The following is an 18,865-nucleotide window of genomic DNA, read 5'->3' on the forward strand; positions in this document are numbered from 1 at the left end:
AACCACCAAAAACTAACAGCACACACAAAAACTTCCCTCCCTCAAGATTTGAAAGTATCCTGTCCCCTGATTGGTCCTCTGGTCAGGGGACAGCCAGGCTCACTGATCTTGTTAACCATTTACAGGCAAAAGAGATATGAAGTACTTCTGTTCTATTAACTTTTACTTATCTGTTTATGACACTTGTATTCTCCCCTTCTGCATGTGCGCTGGATCTGGGGGGCCCCTTCCACTCTCCCTGCCCCCTATATATCCTGGGATTTGGAGGACCCTGGCATCACCCCACATGTGAGCTGAGATCTGGAAGAAGGCGGAGTTCAAGGTAACAAATTTCATAATCTGAAATTCAGGAAAGGAATAATTCAGATACATGGGTGTGTGGGGTGGGGGAGGGGCTGTTGTGGAGGGAGTAGATTCCATAGGGCTAGGGCATGGCAGAAGCAGGGGCCTGAGACTCAGCTAGAAATGGGAGGGAGAGGCACAGCTCAGTGGGCAGTTTGGGCTACATGAGCCAGGCAGCAGTCGTACTTCTAGTAAGCTGCTCAGCTGAGATGTGTGTGTAGCAGTACAGGGCAGGGGCCAGCAAGGGATAACTTCCGCCAGACTTCTGCAGGAAGCACCTTGTGCTGGATCCTCTGCAGAAGGTTCCTGGGTTTGACCTTCCGTCTTGGTCAGCTCTGAACCAACCATGGCACATGTGGACACGTGATGCACAAATGGAAAACTAGGGGCTAGTTCCAGGAGGAGAAAGTCCCTCCCACCCCCCAGTCCCAGTGAGCACTGCAGCCCAGAGTGGCAGTGAAGTGAAAGACTCAGGAAGGGGCTAGCCCAAGCAGCTGAAAGCAGTGGGTGCTGGGAGGAGATGGGGCACAGGAATGGGGCAGAACAAAGATCAGAGATCAGATACAGCAAGGGACAGACAGGGGAGAAAGTAACTTAAGGGATTTAATGGAATGCAAGGCCGGGCACTGAGCAGGGGCCAGGGTCTCAGCCGGAAGGGGCTGGGCCTTTAAATCCCCAAGCCCTTTAAATTGCCTTCCCTTTTTTAAAGATGGGTACTAGATTTGCCTTTTTCCAATCATCCGGGACCTCCCACATTCGCCATAAGTTTTCAAAGACAATGGACAATGGCTCTGCAATCACATCCACCAAATCCCTCAGCACCCTCAGATGCATTAGGTCTGGACCCATGAACTTGTGCATGTCCAGCTTTTCTAAATAGTCCTTAACCTGTTCTTTCACCACTGAGGGCTGCTCACCTCCTCCCCATACTGTGCTGCCCAGTGCAGCAGTCTGGGAGCTGACCTTGTCTGTGAAGACCAATGCAAAAAAAGCATTGGGTACTTCAGCTTTTTCCACATCACCTGTCACTAGGTTGCCTCCCCCATTCAATAAGGGTCACACACTTTCCCTGACCAGCTTCTTTTTGCTAACACACCTACACAAAAATTGACTTTGAAGCTAATTAAAATAAGTTCCTTTTGAAATACAAATCATAAAAATTGATACTGGGTCAGTTTTCTCCTCTATGGTATTTCTCACACGCATTCCCCCACCCCAACCTTTGGAGTGAGGTTTTACATCAGGACATTTTAGGCCAAAAGGGGTAAGTTACATCAAAGAAGCTTTTCAGGATTAGCCCCCATTTCCTATATTACTAACAAAAAGAAAAATATAATTTAGTTGATCACATAATTAAGTCTCTTCTTCATTAAAGAGTAACTGTGTGTTTAATTTCAATCTCATTGGTAACAATAAATACTCAACGCTTAAAGATTCTTCTCATACGTGTTAGTTTTCTTTTAATCCCCCTTTCCACCAGTGAACCCCTGAGTACAGCTGTGGTTAGGGATTAGATCCAGGCCTGGATCAGAATCTCTGTAGGATAACAGAGATGCGGTTTCTATTAAAAAAAATAGCTATTTTTCTGCAGCCATCTCACATTCAACACTGATTTCATCCTACAAACAGTTATATCACCCACAAATGGTGAGTTCAACAAAAACACCACTTCTGTTTCCTCCACATCTCCATCATTATGGACAGTGTCATGGGGTTGATACATCCTGTGGCAGGGTGTGTGGCTGAGTAAGGAAGAAGGCAGGGGTTGGGGGGGGGGGGGAAAGAAATCTGTTCCTTGGGTCAAGACAGCTTGTTTTCAGGTGGTGACTCCATCCAGTGGTGGGTGCAGTGTGGGGTAGAGGGACCTGGGACCACTCTACTCCACCAGGTACTGACCCAGGGCCTTGAGGAACCAATACTTCTGCGTCCAGGCTTGATCGCTCACTGCAATAGTCCCGTTCCCTGAGTCACTTCCCACTCTTACTTCCAGCGTCAGTAATCTCCCGGCATCTAGTGTCTCGGCCAATCTTCGCAGTCGACTGGGTGTCTGCAGGGGCCTCAGCGTGGCTGGACGCTGCAGCCTCGGGGTCCAGCAGCTTCCTGGGAGGAGCCAACAACATAGGTTTGTTCTCCTCCTTAGTCCACCCAGGCTGAGCTGAGCTGCTCCCTTTTATACTCTGTCTCCAGTCGGAGCATGCCCAGAGAGGGTGAGGGGGTGTGGCCTCTTCAGCCCACATAGTGCAGTTAACCCTAGCAGTGCCAGTTCAGGGTTAATACATCTCATCACAGCATTTCCCAAATTTTGGGATTAGCTAGGAGATCTCTTCAGAAGTAACCTCCTGTAGGGACTGGGTCACAAATGCTTTGGGAATCAAACACCTGGGCATTTTGCCTAGTTCCAGATCACTTGCTATGGAATTCTATCCCTGGATCATCTGAGATAATACTGACTTAAACAATTGAACTACCCTGTGACCATGTGCACTTACTTCCGTCAGTTGAACCGTTTGGGGTCTGCTGCTGTTCACCTTTTCAGAGTGGAGATTTAAACAAACGATTGTTTCTTTAATATGTCCAACAGCTTGGAGTATTCTCTCCTGTTGACTGAACTGTATTTGACTTTTCTCTATGTCATCATGCAGGGACGGGGGAAAAACAAACCTGAACTAAAGACTGATGGTCATTTGTCTGAAATTTCCCAATAAATCTGAGCTACATTCTGTCAAACAAAACTAACACGCAGTTATATGACCAAGAAGCCTTCATGAAAGATAGAAAACCCGTATCACACAGAGGTAGAAGACACTTTCATTTTCATGTAAAGGGAAATTCCAGAGTAGGTTACATCTCATAACTCAGAATCAGGATGAGAGATCCTTCCATAAAACCTGCTTCACCCAGTGCTGCCTCATTAGTGTTATTTACAGAAGTTTTAGCATCTTCATAGAGAGGGGGGAACAAACAGCCAACCCTCCCAGAAGTGGCTTAGCCAATTGAGGGAAAATGGAATTTGAATGGGGCTTGGGATCCAGTCGAAATCCCCTTCCAGGTCTGTGACACTCATCTTCTGCCAGACTGACTCTGATTTAGGATCAAAGACATCCAAGCACCATTCCCAAGCATGGATAGCTAAGAATACTACCTCACCAGACACGTTGGGAAGTGAAGGAATATGAAGGGGTGAACTGTGCATGGCTCAGACACAAGGTAACAGTTCTGGGATGATAGAGAAGTACGGAATGTCTGAGTCACTCCATCTCCTTCCAGTGTCACAGAGCCTGAAATGACCCTTATTTCCCTGACACTGCTCTGGCTCTTCATTATTTTAAAATATATTTTAAATGAGAAAAATGGTCAACAAAATAGCTGCTGTTCTGCATGATCCAGGTTAATGTGAGAACAACTGGGAATGAGACAATCTGTCCTCAAAGAGGAACCTGACGTCTCTAACAATAACTTTGCACTGGGAGGAGGAGTATAAATGTCAATCTTCAGGTTTGTTTAGACAAGGAAATGTGATGGTGGTTAGGTCAGACCAGGAGGAAATGTGCTAGATAATCCCAACCACTATCCATGGTCCATGTCTTTAGTGCAAGAATAGCTGCGTTTTTACATCAGGAAAATGAACTCAAGCTAGCAAACTCCATGACAACCACAGTGATGAGGCCCAGGTAGATTTTACCTCTATGTAGCTGGTTGAAGATACTCTCTATTTCCCCAACTTGGGGTGACGGACATTCCTGGCAGAAAGAACACCCACTCATGACTTACAGGACGATGGAGTTGACTGAAAGGACCACAGGATCCATCCCAAAGACAGGAAGGCTTCAAAAGTGGGTAACTCATGTGTGGGAGCTGAGGGACTAAAGTGTGCAAAAGATGCAGGCAGCCTTGAAGATCACTACCTGAGAACTGTCAAAAGAATTTAGAAAAAAAATGTTCTGACAGCTCTAGAGAAGGTTTTTATGGAGTTTATCTCCTTTATGGATTCTCTGATGACAGAGAAGGCCTGAGCTATGAGTGAAGCTTTTCCCACACTCGGAGCATTCATAGGGTCTCTGCCTGGTGTGGATTCTGTAATGTGTAATAAGGGTTGAGCTCTGAGAGAAGCTTTTCCCACACTCACTGCATTCATACGGTTTCTCTCCCGTGTGGACTCTCTGATGAGAGATAAGGGAGGAGATGTCAGTGAAACTTTTCCGGCATTCATTGCATTCATAGGGTCTCTCTCCTGTGTGGATCCTCTGATGTGTAGTGAGGTTTGAGCTTCGGGTGAAGCTTTTCCCACACTCAGAGCATGTGTAGGGTCGCTCTCCTGTGTGGACTCTCTGATGAGAGATAAGGGAAGAGAGGTGAGTGAAATTTTTCCGGCACTCACTGCATTCATAGGGTCTCTCTCCTGTGTGGATCCTCTGATGTGTAGTAAGGTTTGAGCTCTGAGCGAAGCTTTTCCCGCACTCGCAGCATTCATAGGGTCGCTCTCCCGTGTGCGTTGTCTGATGAGAGATAAGGGCTGATCTCTGAGTGAAGCTTTTCCTGCACTTGCAGCATTCATAGGGTCGCTCTTCCGTGTGGATTCTCTGATGAGAGATAAGGGCATATCTCTGAGTGAAACTCTTCCCACACTCACAGCATTCATAGGGTTTGTCTCCTTTGTGTATTCGCTGATGTCTAATAAGTACTGACATTCGATTGAAGCTTTTCCCGCACTCACAGCATTCATAGGGTCTCTCTTTTGTGTGGATTATCTCATGTCGAATAAGCGCTGAGCGGTAATTGAAGTTTTTCCCACACTCACTGCATGTATTCGCTCTCTTTTTCCTGAGGATTTTCTCCTGGGATGTAGTTTCCTTGAGGTCCCTGTAAGTTCTCTGACAATTAATGGGTTCGTCCACTCTCTCCTCTGAGTGGTTTCCCTGCTCTCTCTCTGGTCTGTGGTATCTTTCACCAGCTTTTCCCTGCTCACGGGGGCTGGACACATTCCCTTTGGATCTTCGCAGTAATTCCCCATGTGCTTCAGCTAGCTCAGCATCTTCCTGGTGAGCATTCTGCTCCTCGTTCTCCCTCACCACCCTATCACCTGCTAGAAGAGAGGAGAAATCTCAGAATTGGGAATGGAAAGGCGAGCAAACTCAAGTAAGTGCTGGAGAGACAGAAAATAAAAATTGGGGACTGAATTCCCCCAAACTCTTCTCCATAGGAGACAGTGGAGGGGATCAATTCTGCTCCCTACCCAGGACCGGCCCTGAGGGTGGGCCGTATGGATTCCCCACCCAAGGGGATGCCATTTGCAGGATTTGGATTCCCACCTGACCTGCTGCCGAGAGGCTTGCTGGGCTGATGAAAGTGGCACGGGAAGCAGATAAGCAGCTGCGTGGGGGAGTGGGAGAGACCCGAGCTGCAGGGGGCAATTGGATGACCAGCCGTCAGAGCCAGATGACTGCTCTTGAGCAGAGGGGACCCCTCCTCCGCCCTGCTCCATGTGTGCAGCTGCTGCTGTTCCTGTTCCCCCTGCCCCTCACTCCACTCTGTTCATCCCTGGAGTCACCCCTGTCCACTTCTGACTGGGAGCATCCTCCTGACTGCTTTGCGGGGGGGAGGGGCAGGTGCTGATTGATGGCAGGGTGCCCCTTCCCCGGGTACCCGATTTAGACTGAGCTAGCGTGACAGGACAGGGGAAATCTGTGTGTGCTGCTGCCTCTCTGGGGCCAGAGCTGCTGGCAGCTGCTTGTGTCTGAACAAGCTTAGTTCAGACTCCTGACTCTGAGAGCTTTCTTAAAGAGACAGCGCACTCACTGACTCACTCATGCAAACACACACAGTCCTTCATATCCTCCCATCGACACACACACAGTCATTCATACACTCTCTTCAACACATCACACTCCTTCATATCCTCCCCCCCACCCCCCCCCCCCCCACACACATACACCAGGGCTCCCTGCATCCATATCATTTCCTCACCTGGGCTGTGCTGAGGCATCAGGAACTGCTGCTCTCCTGCCCTCCCCTTAACAGAGCCTGCAGGAAAAGTGACTTAAGTGCAGGAAGCCCTGATGTCGCTCCTTGCTACCCTCTCCCAGCCCCCCAGGGATGCGTGGGGCAGAGGAGCAGCACTCCAGTGGGGGAGCGAGCAGCAATGCCAGCTGCTTTGTGCACCCAGGTCAGGTTCCCCACTTGGGTGCAGGAGGATGCAAGGGTTAGGGGCAAAGGGGGCACACAGTGCAGGGGTTGGGGGCTCAGGAGGGGGCAGGAGTTGGGGTGAAGGGGATATGCATCATGCAGGGATTAGGGGCACAGGAGGGAGGTGCACAGGTTGGGGTGAAGGGGGCATAATGCAGGGATTAGGGGCATGTTGGTGATGGGGTGCAGCATGGGTTGGGGTGAACAGGGCACAGTGCAGGGCTTACCGGCACAGGAGGGGGCAGGTGTTGGGAGGGGCAGAAGGGGTGCAGAAGTTAGGAGTGAAGGGGTCCAGGAGGAGGAGTAGGCATTTGGGGCAAAGGGGGCACAATGCAGGGGTTAGTGGGGAAGGGAGGGTCGGGAGCCTGGGAGGCCCATGGGGGACAGAGGGAATGGGGGGGTGCCATGCCCATGGGAGCCAAGGGCACCAAAATGCAAGTTCGCCCAAGGTGCCATTTCCCCAAGGCCGGCCCTGTCCTCATCCCACCCAAACCCTCAGTAGGAAGGGAGGGAGCTCCTACCAAAGTGCCAATCATCATCTGTAGGAAGCCAGGAGTGAGATCTGCTGGGGACTATCCTGAGCTCACAAAGTCTGTGTGGGGAATCCCAGCTGGTTCTCTCAGGCACTTACAGTTTCTGGGTTGATTTGATGTTTCCTCACCTGTGCAGGGACTTCTCGGGATCTCGCTTTCCTCTGAATCGTGGAAATCCAGGACCCACAGCTCTTCCCCTCCTTCCAGCTGGGAGATCACAGAGGGTTTGGAAACTGGAAACCCTGCTCAAGGGAAAGAAAACAAGGGAGCTCAGGGGAATTCATAGGCCATTTGTCATAAAAAAAAAATATATATTAGTTTAACCGCAGTCCATTTAAAACCAATAAAATCGCAAGGCCAGCTCCCAGGTACTCAAAGGTGCAGAACACTCTGCTTATGAGGGATTTAACTATCCCCATCTTTGCTGGGAACACACACAGCCAGATACTCATTATCAAAGAGGCTCCTAAAACACAGACTGGAACTGCATGTTCCAGAAAGTGAAGACTCCAGACAGAGGGCAAGTCTCCCTGGCACTGCTTCTTGCTGACAGAGAAGTCCAGAGACAATGAAAGAGTCCTGAGGAAGTTGGGAACAGGAAGCATGGGCTGGTGGGGTTCAGTGGCGTAAGGAACAGAAGGCAGGATCTCAGCAGCATTAGATGTCAGGAAAGCAAATCCTGTGGCATTCGGGAATCTAGGGAGTCAGGTGTAAAGGGAGGGAGTATAAAAAACACTGAGTGTGTAGAGAAAGCTAGCAAATTAGATGATGTAGTTCAGGAGCCACAGACTAATTCTTCTGCCAAAGGAGAATGTGAAAAATAAGAATCAGGCCGTGTGACTTCAGGGAGGACAGATTTGAAGTTCCAAAGAGCATGCAGGGAAGAGAGACTGCGGCTTTTGCAGGAAGGGATGGAAAAGGAACAGCCAATGAGCCCATTTTATCATTCACTGATTATTTTTATGGTCATCCCATATGTTATTTCAAATGTAATCAATGTGTATTAAATAGATTTAAGTTGTAGATATAGACAGAAGTAAGACAGGTAGAGCCCTGCAGGGATACAAAATTTATATCCACATCCAAGCTGCAATCTGCAAAAATGGTCCATGAATATCTGCAGATTGGCAGGGCTCTAGGTACAAAATTTATACCCGCAGCTGATCTGCAAACATGATCCGCATTCTCCACCGGGAGACGTGATCAAAGCGAAGGGCTAAAGCAACGAATCGTAAAATCTTCAAATATAGGGCTGGAAGGGACCTCAGGAGGTCATCTACTCCGTTCTCATAGCCCTGAGGCAGGATCAGGTATAAATATGCCATAAGTTTGTCTGACCTGTTCTTAAAACCCCTCTTTGTAATCTATTCCAGCACTTCCTTATCCTTATCGCTGGGAAGTATTTTGTATTACTCACCCTCAACCTCCCTTGCAGCAGATGAAGCCAATTACTTCTCCTCCTACCTTCAGTGGACATGACGAACAATTAATCACCATCCTCTTACAACAACCCTTGACATATCTGAAGACCGTTCTCAGGTCCCCCCTCATTCTTTTCTCAAAACTAAACATGCCCAGTTCTTTCAACCTTCCCTCCTAGGTCATGTTTGAGGGCCAGGAGGGAGCTTTTTCCTTCCGAATGGAGATGTGCAAGGTGAGGTCAGAGAAAAGGATGTCGGAGTAACTGAGACAGGAGAGAATGACCAAGAGCTCTAGCTGCGCAGATGGATAGGAAAGGCTAATTGTTAAGGATGTTACACAAAAAGAAAATGCAATGTGTAGGCACAGCCTGGATAGGAGGCCCCAGAGGGAGCTCCGTGACAAAGGTATTGCACAGTTATGAGCCTGAGTGACAGGCAGGACAATGGTGCTGTTTGCGGTGGTAGAGAAAGAAGATGGGGGGAGGGTTTGGAGGAAATATTAAGAGCTTTGCTTCATCTGCTGATCTTCAGCTGATGGCTAGATATCAATGAAGAGATGAGAGAGAGGCTGAGATTTCAGTTGGGACAGAAGGAGACAGGTCAGGAGCAGAGAGGTAGAACTGTGAGTTGGGAGCACAGAGATGGTAGTTGAATGTGTATGTAGATTCATAGATTCTAGGGTCAGAAGGGACCAATGTGATCATCTAGTCAGACCCCCTGCACAAACCCTACCCATCCACTTCAATAACTCAGGCATAGGTTAGGGGTTTGTTATAGAAGTCTTCAAATTGTGGTTTGAAGACCTCAAGCTGCAGAGAATCCACCAGCAAGTGACCCATGCCCCATGCTGCAGGGGAAGGCGAAAAACCTCCAGGGCCTGTGCCAATCTGCCCTGGAGGAAAATTCCCTCCCGATCCCAAATATGGCGATCAGCTAAACCCTGAGCATGTGGTCAAGACTCAACAGCCAGCACTCAGAAAAGAATTCTCTGCAGTAACTCAGATCCCATCCCATCCAACATCCCATCACCAACCACTGGGCATACTTATCTGGCGATAATCAAAGATCAATTGCCAAAATTAGGCTCTCCCATCATACCATCCCTTCCATAAACTTATCAAGCTTAATCTTAAAGCCAGATATGTCTTTTGCCCCCACTACTCCCCTTGGAAGGCTGTTCCAGAACTTCAATCCTCTAATGGTTAGAAACCTTTGTCTAATTTCAAGTTTAAACTTCCTAGTGTCCAGTTTATACCCATTCGTTCTTGTATCTACATTGGTACTAAGCTTAAATAATTCCTCTCCCTCCCTAATATTAATCCCTCTGATATACTTATAAAGAGCAAGGATATCCCCCCTCAGCCTTCTTTTGGCTAGTCTAAACAAGTCAAGCTCTTTGAGTCTCCTTTCATATGACAGGTTTTCCATTCCTCGGATCATCCTCGTAGCCCGTCTCTGAACCTGTTCCAGTTTGAATTCATCCTTCTTAAACATGGGAGACCATAACTGCACACAGTATTCCAGGTGGGGTCTCACCAGCGCCTTATATAACGGTACTAACACTTCCTTATCTTTGCTGGAAATACCTCGCCTGATGCATCCTAAAACCGCATTAGCTTTTTTCACGGCCATATCACATTGGCGGCTCATAGTCATCCTGTGATCTACCAATACCCCAAGGTCCTTCTCCTCCTCTGTTGCTTCCAACTGATGCGTCCCCAATCTATATCTAAAGTTCTTATTATTAATCCCTAAGTGCATGACCTTGCACTTTTCACTATTAAATTTCATCCTATTACTATTACTCCAGTTTACAAGGTCGTCCAGATCTTCCTGTATGATATCACGGTCCTTCTCCATATTAGCAATACCCCCCAGCTTCGTGTCATCCGCGAACTTTATTAGCACATTCCCGCTTTTTGTGCTAAGGTCGGTAATAATAAGGTTAAATAAGATTGGTCCCAGAACCGATCCTTGAGGAACTCCACTAGTAACCTCCTTCCAGCCTGACAGTTCACCCTTCAGTACGACCCGTTGTAATCTCCCCTTTAACCAGTTCCTTATCCACCTTTCAATTCTCATATTGATCCTCATCTTTTCCAATTTGACTAATAATTCCGCATGTGGAACCGTGTCAAATGCCTTACTGAAATCGAGGTAAATTAGGTCTACCGCATTTCCTTTGTCTAAATAGTCTGTCACCTTCTCAAAGAAGGAGATCAGGTTGGTTTGGCACGATCTACCTTTAGTAAAACCATGTTGTACTTTATCCCAATTACCATTGACCTCAATGTCCTTAACTATTTTCTCCTTCAAAATTTTTTCCAAGACCTTACATACTACAGATGTCAAACTAACAGTCCTATAGTTACTCGGATCACTCTTTCTCCCTTTCTTAAAGATAGGAACTATGTTAGCAATTCTCCAGTCGTACGGTACAATCCCTGAGTTCACTGATTCATTAAAAATTCTCATTAACGGGCTTGCAATTTCATGCGCCAGATCCTTTAATATTCTCGGATGAAGATTGTCCGGGACCTCCGATTTTGTCCCATTAAGCTGTTCAAGTATGGCTTCTACCTCAGATGTGGTAATATCCACCTCCATATCCTCATTCCCATTTGTCACCCTTCCATTACCCCTAAGCTCCCCATTAGCCTTATTAAAGACTGAGGCAAAGTACTTATTTAGATATTGGGCCATGCCCAGGTTATCCTTAACCTCCTTTCCATCCTCAGTGTGTAGCAGTCCCACTTCTTTCTTTGTTTTCTTCTTATTTATATGGCTATAGAACCTTTTACTATTGGTTTTAATTCCCTTTGCAAGGTTCAACTCTACTTGGCTTTTAGCCTTTCTCACTTTATCCCTACATGTTCTGACCTCACTAAGATAGCTTTCCTTGCTAATCCCAGCCTACAAGGAGTGGAAGAAGGGTTTCTGCTTTTTCTTAATCACCTCTCTGAGATGCTTGCTCATCCAGCTTGGTCTACAACTCCTGCCTATGGTTCGTTTCCCCTTTCTTGGGACTCAGGCATCCGATAGTTTCTGCAGCTGCGACTTAAAGTAATTCCAGGCCTCTTCCACATTTAGATCCACAAGTTCTTCAGTCCAATCCACTTCCCTAACTAATTTCCTTAATTCCTTAAAGTTAGCCCTTTTGAAGTCAAAAACCCTAGTCCCAGATCTATTTTTGTTTATCCTTCCATCTAGTTTGAACTGAATTAGCTCATGATTACTCGAACCAAGGTTGTCCCCTACAATCATTTCTTCTATGAGGTCCTCACTGCTCACCAAAACCAAATCTAAAATGGCATCCCCTCTTGTCGGTTCTTCAACCACTTGGTGAAGGAATCCATCAGCTATCACATCCAGAAAAATCTGATCCCTACTATTCTTGCTAGCACTTGTACTCCAGTCTATATCTGGGAAGTTAAAGTCTCCCATGATCACACATTTCCCATTAGTGTTTACTTCCTTAAAAACATTAAAGAGGTCTCTATCCATATCCAAATCAGATCCTGGTGGTCTGTAGCACACCCCAAGCACTATCTCAGGCGAGGCTCTAGTAGCTTTCTTTCCCAGTGTGATTTTTGCCCAGACAGACTCTGTGGGATAAGATTACCCAGAAATAAGGTGCAGAGGAAGAAAAGAAGGGGAACAAGGACAGAGTCCCATGGAACCCAAACAGAAGGTTGGAATGGGGGTGAGCCAGATCATTCTAAGGACACTTTAGTGCAGCAACTGGAGAAGGAGGAGGATGTAACTCATCATGGACCTCCTGATGCCACCTGGCAGAGGGCACAGGGTGCCTAATGTTTTATTGGGATCCCACAGACCAGGTACACGCATATTAGTTCACCTAAAGGTGGCATGTCAGGTGTCTGCGGAGGAACTAATAATGTAGGTCTTAGGTAGCTCTTAAAAGCTTTGCCAGTCCAGCTCTGTCGTTTAAGGCTGTGAAAAAGTGCACACATGCACGGGCACACACGCACACCATCCAACATAGCTCTGCGGGGAAAAGCTCAATTACAGACACAGCTAGGGTGGCAAAAGTGTCCATTTTTAAAAACAGGAAACTAAATGCTCATAAGCTACATTAATACAGTTAAGATTGCCCAGTGCTGTCTCCTGCCTTGCACCATATGGACAGTGAGTAAACTTAAAACCTCTGCAGACCAGGAAATGAAAAGTTAATGTAAACTTTCCTCCAACCCTTAACCCTGCAGCTGGCCAGAACCAGTGAGAATGGTTCTGTGTGGGCCGTGCAAAGGTTAACAAACTCAGGTATCCAGCTCAATGAAGCAGTAACGAAATGAAATGCTATGGTCTGTGTTATAAAGGATGTCAGAGTAGATGACCTAATAGTCACATCTGGCCTTAAAATCTATGAACCTATAATCGATACAAGGAAAGACTAAGAGAATGTGCCATTGTCTGTGCTGTGTTCACAGATGGGAATCCCAGCATCTATCCGCATGCCCTCCAGCTGTGTGCACTGGGCCAGCTGTAGCTGTGACTAGCTGATGGAGAGATGGGTTGGGGCAGCTAGGCACAGCTGTGCCTGTGCTACGCAGAGAGGTGCATGTGAAACTTGGGGGGCCCAATTCTGCCTCATTTCCGGGCTCAGTGTTGCAGGCTTTGTCAGCAAAGGTGCCCAAGGGTGTGTTCTTGCCATGGGGATTGTCAGCACCCTGGTGGCGTATGTTCGAGTGATCTGTGGGGCTTAGTGAGGGGTATGTGAAGGCAGTGACTCAAATGGAAACCTCAGGCTGAAGGCAAAGGGGTGGTAACACTGTGCAAGTCTCAGATGGTCTGTGTGCAGGAGGTTCAGTACTGGAGAGCAGGCCAGGAGGAGGAAGCTTCTCTTTGCTATGATGGAGATGAACCCGAATATTATCTTAGCAAGGAGAAGTTGTGAGACTTTTTGCTGTACTGCTCTGTTCCCAGAGCGCTCTGTAACGGGGAGGGGAGAGGGCTAGTCTGTGTGTCACTGGCAAGTTGGGGTGATGCTGAAACAGGGCAGAGCAGAGGTGGCATTGTGGGAGTAGCATGAACCTTAACTTTTCATTTCCCCTTCTAAGAACCGAGGGGACAGGAACCCTTACCCAGCGAGGTCACAGTCTCATAGTTCTCTTGCATGACGTCTCTGTAGAGGGCTCTCTGAGTGGGGTCCAGCAGAGCCCCCTCTTCCCTGGTGAAATACACAGCCACCTCCTCGAAGGTCACCGGCCCCTGAAAGAACAAGAGTCCAACACTCAGTACCTGCTGCACCACTCACAACCCCACTATTCATGGGGGAGAAGAACTAATCAAATGGAAGCTCTGAGAGAGAAACAGTCGGCAGAGTCCTATCCCCATACTGATGAGAGCAGCCAGGCGTCATCACAGTGAGAGAACAAAGAGAGACACCTTGTCTCTGCCAGCAGATCCACCACATCCCTACTAGCCAGAGGCTGATACAACCCCATGGTAGGGAACCCAACACCCTTTCCACTGCCAGCAGCTGGATGTGAGGAGCTGGGACATCTTCCCTACACTTTCCTACATCTTTCCATATCACATCAGCCTCTGGCTAGCTAGTTGAGGGTTCGGCACTGGAAGTCTGGTCAGTTTTCCCCATCCTGCCCAGGGGGTTGGTTTCTCTATTTCTTGTTTCACAAATTAGGGAATTTTCTCCCCCAACACCCAAGTGTTTGTTCCTAGAATCTAGGCCCATGTTAAACAAGTCCCAGCAGGTTTGTCACACTCTGTTCCCCTCTCTTTCCTCACCCAGGGTATTCCCTACCCCATCCAGACCTAAGTCTCCGGAAGTTGCCACTTGTTCAGTATTTTCTGCCCCTCTCCCTCCAGCAGGAACCCACCAGCAACTTCCCAATAACCCCTACCTGAGCTGGCTCCACAGCAGCCATTTCTCTTCCCTGTCCCATGAGAGGCTGGGATGAGCTGGAGCAAGACGTAGGCATCAGTCTGCAGCCTGGCAGGGTGAGAAGAGCAGTTTTGGAGGTTTCAAAACAGACTTTAGTTCATTTCACATCATGATTCCCCCAGGCTCTTTCCCTGAAGACAGAGATTGTAGATTTTGCCATGCTGGGAACATGCTCAGTCCCCATAATACAGCACAGACCTTGTCCCTGTCCTCCAGCCTCCCCCCATCCCTCCCCCAACTAGGACTAAACCCACCAAGACATTTTCAAACCCTCCCAAGCAACAGAGTGTGAACCAATCCCTGGAAAAGAGCAGAACCAAAGGAGCCCCCTTTGGGGGGGATTCCCCCTGACACTGCCCCCAGGGCAGCACACTCCTGCAGCAGGGGGAACAGGGAGAGTCAGGGACTGGTTTCTCCTCTCTCTGCTCCTCATCTTGTTCACAGGAAAGTGACCCTGTGCAGGGATGCTGCAGAGAGAGAGAAAGAGAGAGAGCGCACGCATGCTGGAAAACTGCCCCAATCCTGTAATTTCTCCTCACATCCTCTTCCATCCCTTCCTCCTCTTTCCAAGCACCCTACCCCGTGGTTGGGAGACATGGTCACCATCCTATTCTTGGGAGCTCTCTCCCTCTGTGGCTGCCCCGCTCCGCCTGTGCGGGGAAGGGGACACTAGTCGGGGAGACCTGCTTTACCCACACAGTTACTGGGCACAGCAGAGAGCCGGTGGGAGCGGGTCAGACTCGCTGGTGGAAGGATCCTTTTGGCCTTATTGATGCAGCAGCTCTGGGCTCCAGACACCCGGGGGGCAGAGTTGGAGGGGGGGCGCTGTGCAAAGTCAGGGACCTGCCCAGCCCCAAGGGCTCAGTCACCTGGAGTCTCAGCTCGGGAGTTGCCCTCAGCAGAGTCCGGGGCGGTTACTTGCCAGAGAAGCCCCGCCACTCGGCCAGGCCTAGAGGGGTTAATGCCGGGCTCCCTCCGCACAGACCCCGCTGGGGAAGCAGCAGCTGTTCAGCTTCCAGCTCCCGATGGAGGCGGCACCGTCTGGTTTCTCAGGAGCTGCCCGGGGCTGATGCTCCCGGTTCTTTGTGCTCCCGGCTCCCGCCTCCTTCCTCCCAGCACCCCCCAGCTCCTTCCTGTGCCTGCAACCCCCCCATCCTCCCAGCTACTCCTACCTCCGTCCTCCCGCGCCCCCGCTCCCAGCTGTCTACAGCGGCTAGGACTCGCCCCCTGGGATAGTCCCGAGCTCTGCTAGTGGCACTTTCCGGTGCATTAGACCCGGGAGCAGAAGCTGCTCAACCCCAGCCCCGATCACACGGAGGAAGGAGCAGCAGCACCACCTCCTTTCTTCTCCCGCCCCCAGCGGGGCTCGTAAGGAGCATGCGCAATTTCACCTGCTGAAACCCTCCCTTACCCAGCTAGAAAGGGCAGAAGCGGCCCCGGGATAGGCTGGGAGATGTAGTTCGGGTTGCCTTTCCCGGCTCTGGGCATGCGCAGATCGGGGATGGGGGCGGAGTGTAATCAGCTGCTGGGTGCGCGCTGTGCTGCTATTCTATAGTGATCTGGGAGCCCGAGCGGAGCAGGACGATATGTGCCGGGGAGACTCATTAACCGCCCCCCCGTGCCCGGCCTGAGCCCTGCTTCCGCTGCGGAGCTGCAGCTTCCAGGTACCGGAGCGAGCCCCAGGGGCAGTGCCGGGCGGTGACTCTCCCCAGTGTCCGGGGGGACCAGGCATCTCGCAGCGCCGGGATCTGCTCCCTGGGGGGCAGCGCCCGCGAGGGGCTCGGAGCTGCTGGCCCAGCCGGGCTCTGCCCTGGGGCCCCGCAGGGGGTCCCGGGGGAGGGGACTGGCCCCACTAGGGTCCCTGCGTGGGGCCGAGCGGGGGCTGCCCGAGGGCGTGAGAGCGGCTGGGCGGGGGGAGGCCTGAGAAAGGGGCGGGTGGAAAATGTCTGTGCAGTCCAGACATGGCTGGGGTAGGAGAAGAGCAGGTGACCCCAGTGGAGCGGGCACAGAAAGGGGGGCTGAGATCTCCTCTCATTTACCGATGCCTCCTCCCGTGGGGACCCCCAATCCTCTCCCATCATGCCCCTTTTCTTTCTAGAGAGCAACGAGCAACATCCAGGGTGAACCTCCCCCCTTCCCTCAAATCCCTGAGAAGTTCCCTGTTCTCCTACCCGGATTATCCCCCATTTTCTGTCCACTTCGCCAATGTCCAGTTCAAATCTCAGGTTTAGGGTGTTTCCCCCCATTTTCACCTGCAGTGATTTGTCCTTGTTTAGGTGGTAAATTGTTCCCCTTAGTGATTTCTGAACTGGGCAGAGGGTTAATGGGCAGAGGCTGGGGGAGCCCTTAGGGATATGCCTGGGCTTGGCTGGGATGGGGGGAGGGGTCACTCTCTGCTGGCAACAGGGTATGGAAAGGCCCGGGAAGGGAGGAGCAAGTGTTCTCCATGGAGATGGCCCAGCCCCAGGTTTTCAAATCCCAGCTACTTACCCTCCCCCACCCTGCCCAACCCAGCAGCCCCCCTCAACCCACTCCTTGCTTGTTAGTCATATTCCCAGACCCCACAGCCAGTGACCTTCTGACTCCAGCCCCACTCCTTTCCCCAGTGAAAACCACATCACCCAGGGCTGCCTGCTGGCCATGTGAATATGAGACCAGAAGGATCCATCCCATTCTGTTGTTGATTGAATATCGCTGTATAATCCCCTCACATTTCCCCTCTTTTCTCTTGAACTGTTGAATGGTGACATAAAATCTCCCCAGACATTTGTCAATGTAAGAGAGAAGCACCAGTATTTAGTTTGTGCCCCATTTTCTCCTCAGTTCTGAAATACTGATACTGAATTCTTGAAAAACTTCCTGCTTTTCTCTCCAGGTGTCTGACTGAGATCAGAGCTCTTATCGTTACTGAGCGTGGCTCAGGTTTTGCCTGAGATCAGGTCCTGCAGTGTGCCAAGCACTGTAAAACCCTGACCAAGTTTGAGGCACTCATTATGCCAGGAACAGACACCTACAGAGAACAGGGACTTCTTATGCAGAGCTCTGCACAGACACTGGCCAAGATGCTGACAGGTGACAGGTGCTGAACAGACACCAAGGCGATCTCTACCCTGTCATTAAAACCACCCAGCTGGCCCATGCCAGGTGACTCGGGCTCACAGGGCTCAGGCGAAGGGGCTGTTTAATTGCAGTGTAGATGTCTGGGCACGGGCTGGAGCCAGGCTGCAGGACCCTGCGAGGTGGGAGAGTGCCAGACCTTGGGCTGCAGTCCAAACCAGAACATCTACACCACAATTAAACAGCCCTGCAGCCTGAGCCGTGTGAGCCCAAGTCAGTGGTCTGACTGCAGTGTAGACTTGCCCACAGGGACAGAGAGGCCTTGCCACAAAAAGCTCAAAGGCTAAATAGGCAAATGGTGAGAGGCGACTCTTGATTTTACAGATGGGGAAAGTGAAGCTCGGAGAGCTGAAGTAATTTGCTCAAGTTTGCATGGAGAATTTGGGGCAAAACTGGGAACTGAACCCAGATTGTTTGAATTCTTGCCTCGCCCCTTAACCCCAAGCCCAGCTTGTGTGTGTACAGCGTTGTTTTGGTCTGTGTTTGCCTTGCATTGGCTTCCAAGACAGGTTGTGGAATTTCCTTCACTGGAGATTTTTAAGACCAGGTTAGAGATACACCAGTCTGGGAATGTCTAGGGATACTTGGTCCTGCCTCAGCACAGGGGGCTGGAGTAGACAACCTCTCAAGATCCCTTCCAGGCCTATGTTGAAATAATTCTCTTTTGTGCTGTGTCCTGTTCTACACTGAGCTGTGATTGCACTATGTTGTGTTGCATAGTTTTATGGTGCATTGTTTTTCCTCAGTGTGTTTGGTGCCTGTGTTGTGTTAGTTTGAGCTGAGCTCTTTTTCATTGTGTAATATTGTCCTAGGGTGTATTAGTTAGTATTGTGTTTTCTTTTCCTTTGTATTGTTGTTTTATGCTGTGGGTTGGGTTTTCTTTTTTTTCTGAATTGCCTGACATGTTCTGGTGGGTTTTATTTGTATGCTGTGTTTTATACGTATATATTGCATAGCATCATAGAAATGTAGAGCTACATAATACCTCAAAATGTCATCAAGTCCAGCTCTCTTTGCCTTGGCAGAGCCAAGTATATGTAGAGTATCGCCGATAGAGGTTTATGCTACCTGTTCTTAAAAACTTCCAGGGAAAGAGACTCCACTGCCCCTCTTGTAAGACTATTCCAGAGCTGAACTGCCTTAGCTCTGGTGACACCCATACAGATTTTAGTGGTGAGCAGCTCTGGAGAGAGAGGAGACCTCAGTGGTGGGCAGCTGGGTAAAGAGACTAAAGTTGGGAGGAGAAACACTGACATGTCCAAGGTTACCCAGGCTGTCCATGACAGAGCTAGAAATAGATCCCAGTTCTAGTGTCCCCGTACTGCTGTTTTGAGCACTGAAGG

At 49.5% G+C, this 18,865-nt stretch overlaps 1 protein-coding gene and 1 pseudogene across 4 annotated transcripts; one reads left to right on the forward strand and one right to left on the reverse strand.

Annotated features, from left to right (window-relative positions):
* The window catches only part of LOC127046625 (zinc finger MYM-type protein 1-like), a 398,827-nt pseudogene that overhangs the window by 203,496 nt on the left and 176,466 nt on the right, over positions 1-18,865 (forward strand).
* On the reverse strand, positions 1,450-15,753 carry LOC127046659 (zinc finger protein 154-like). Of its 4 annotated transcripts, none has more exons than XM_050944036.1 (6): positions 15,275-15,753; positions 14,365-14,453; positions 13,585-13,711; positions 7,187-7,300; positions 6,307-6,363; positions 1,450-5,422 (listed from the first exon to the last, which is right to left on the reverse strand). In XM_050944036.1, exons 2-6 carry the CDS (start codon positions 14,440-14,442, stop codon positions 4,293-4,295), a joined length of 1,506 nt encoding a protein of 501 aa, XP_050799993.1. In that variant the 5' UTR covers positions 14,443-14,453; positions 15,275-15,753; the 3' UTR covers positions 1,450-4,292. The 4 variants fall into 4 exon arrangements, with proteins under 4 accessions (XP_050799993.1, XP_050799983.1, XP_050800013.1 ...); XM_050944026.1 differs by having other exon boundaries at positions 1,450-5,425; XM_050944056.1 differs by lacking the exon at positions 6,307-6,363.

Source organism: Gopherus flavomarginatus, chromosome 1 (genome assembly GCF_025201925.1).
Source record: "Gopherus flavomarginatus isolate rGopFla2 chromosome 1, rGopFla2.mat.asm, whole genome shotgun sequence".
NCBI lineage: Eukaryota > Metazoa > Chordata > Testudines > Testudinidae > Gopherus > Gopherus flavomarginatus.

Coding starts and splice junctions, on each gene's coding strand:
- LOC127046659 (XM_050944026.1), bottom strand. CDS start 14,442: ATGCCTACGTCTTGCTCCAGCTCATCCCAGCCTCTCATGGGACAGGGA. Junction 13,712..14,364: donor CTGCTGTGGAGCCAGCTCAG/GTAGGGGTTATT, acceptor TTGTTCTTTCAG/GGGCCGGTGACCTTCGAGGA. Junction 7,301..13,584: donor TGAGACTGTGACCTCGCTGG/GTAAGGGTTCCT, acceptor TCCCTTGAGCAG/GGTTTCCAGTTTCCAAACCC.